Source organism: Myotis davidii, unplaced genomic scaffold, assembly GCF_000327345.1.
Source record: "Myotis davidii unplaced genomic scaffold, ASM32734v1 scaffold668, whole genome shotgun sequence".
NCBI classification, from domain to species: domain Eukaryota; kingdom Metazoa; phylum Chordata; class Mammalia; order Chiroptera; family Vespertilionidae; genus Myotis; species Myotis davidii.
The window spans coordinates 1,643,245-1,644,169 of NW_006299394.1; the positions used below are offsets into that span (position 1 = coordinate 1,643,245).

The window sequence follows — 925 nt, forward strand, 5'->3', positions numbered from 1 at the left end:
CCTGAGCCCTGAGCCTGAGCCTCAGCCTGAGCCCCGCTGTGACGGGGCTCAGGGGGTGTGGTCTGCAGTCACTGAAGCATCTGCTCAGGGAACACAGCGGGGAGGGACCCTCAGCCCACACAGCAGCACAGAGCCTTCCCAGCAGGTGCCACCGGGCACCCTGGGTGCCTTCCCCTACACAGGACCTAGAGCGTCTGCCCTCCAGAGCCCCGGCCTGAGTCTGCGAGCTCCGCGACGCTCAGCACCATCACAGCTGAGACACAGCAGCCCAGCGGGCAGTCCAACCCTGGCCGCCCTGCTCCCTGCGAGCTGACCTGGCCGAGGTTCCGACGGTCCTCAGACCAAGGCCAGTCACAGCTCACAGAGGGGCCGGATCGGGGAGCACACACTTCCTCGGGCACCGTCTCTAGCTCGTCTTGGAGGAAGGCGGGCGCTGAGCCCTACTGGCCACGGGGGTCCTAACCCACAGAGCAGGGTCCACAGCAGCTGTGCCACCGCCACGTGTGGCAGGGCGGGCTGAAGGCGTCTTACCTCCGCAGGCAGGAAGCGGGCAGCCCCGCCAGACCTTTGCACATCTTTGCTGCGGGTTGGCGTTCGCCGCAGGAGGAGACAGAGGAGCTGGGAGCCAAGCGCTCTGCCCTGTCTGCCTGTAGATGCTTCAGATCCCGGCTCCCTGCGCCTGCCGGTCTCATTTAAAGCCCAGCCACCCGGGGAAGCCAATCAGCGGCGCTGTAACAACGCCTCTGCAGCCAATCAGCGTTGCTATGACACCCCCGCGGGGCCTCTGCAGCCTCCGCAGACATTAGGAGGCGGGACGCGCCGCGTGAAGCGCAGGAAAACCTCTCCCAAAGCAGACGCACAGCAAGCTGGTTCCTCCCTGTCTCTGCCCACGTCGGAGGCTTTGAATTTCCAGAAGAGGGGAGAG

At 65.7% G+C, this 925-nt stretch overlaps 1 protein-coding gene across 1 annotated transcript in view; it reads right to left on the bottom strand.

Moving 5' to 3' along the window:
- The window catches only part of RGS4 (regulator of G-protein signaling 4), a 5,546-nt gene extending 4,889 nt beyond the window's left edge, over nt 1-657 (bottom strand). Inside the window, exon 1 of the mRNA XM_015571296.1 lies at nt 532-657. Coding sequence (XP_015426782.1) covers nt 532-575 — 44 coding nt within the window. The 5' untranslated portion in view covers nt 576-657. The remainder of the gene's footprint in view (nt 1-531) is intronic.
- Between the last annotated feature and the right edge of the window lie 268 nt (nt 658-925).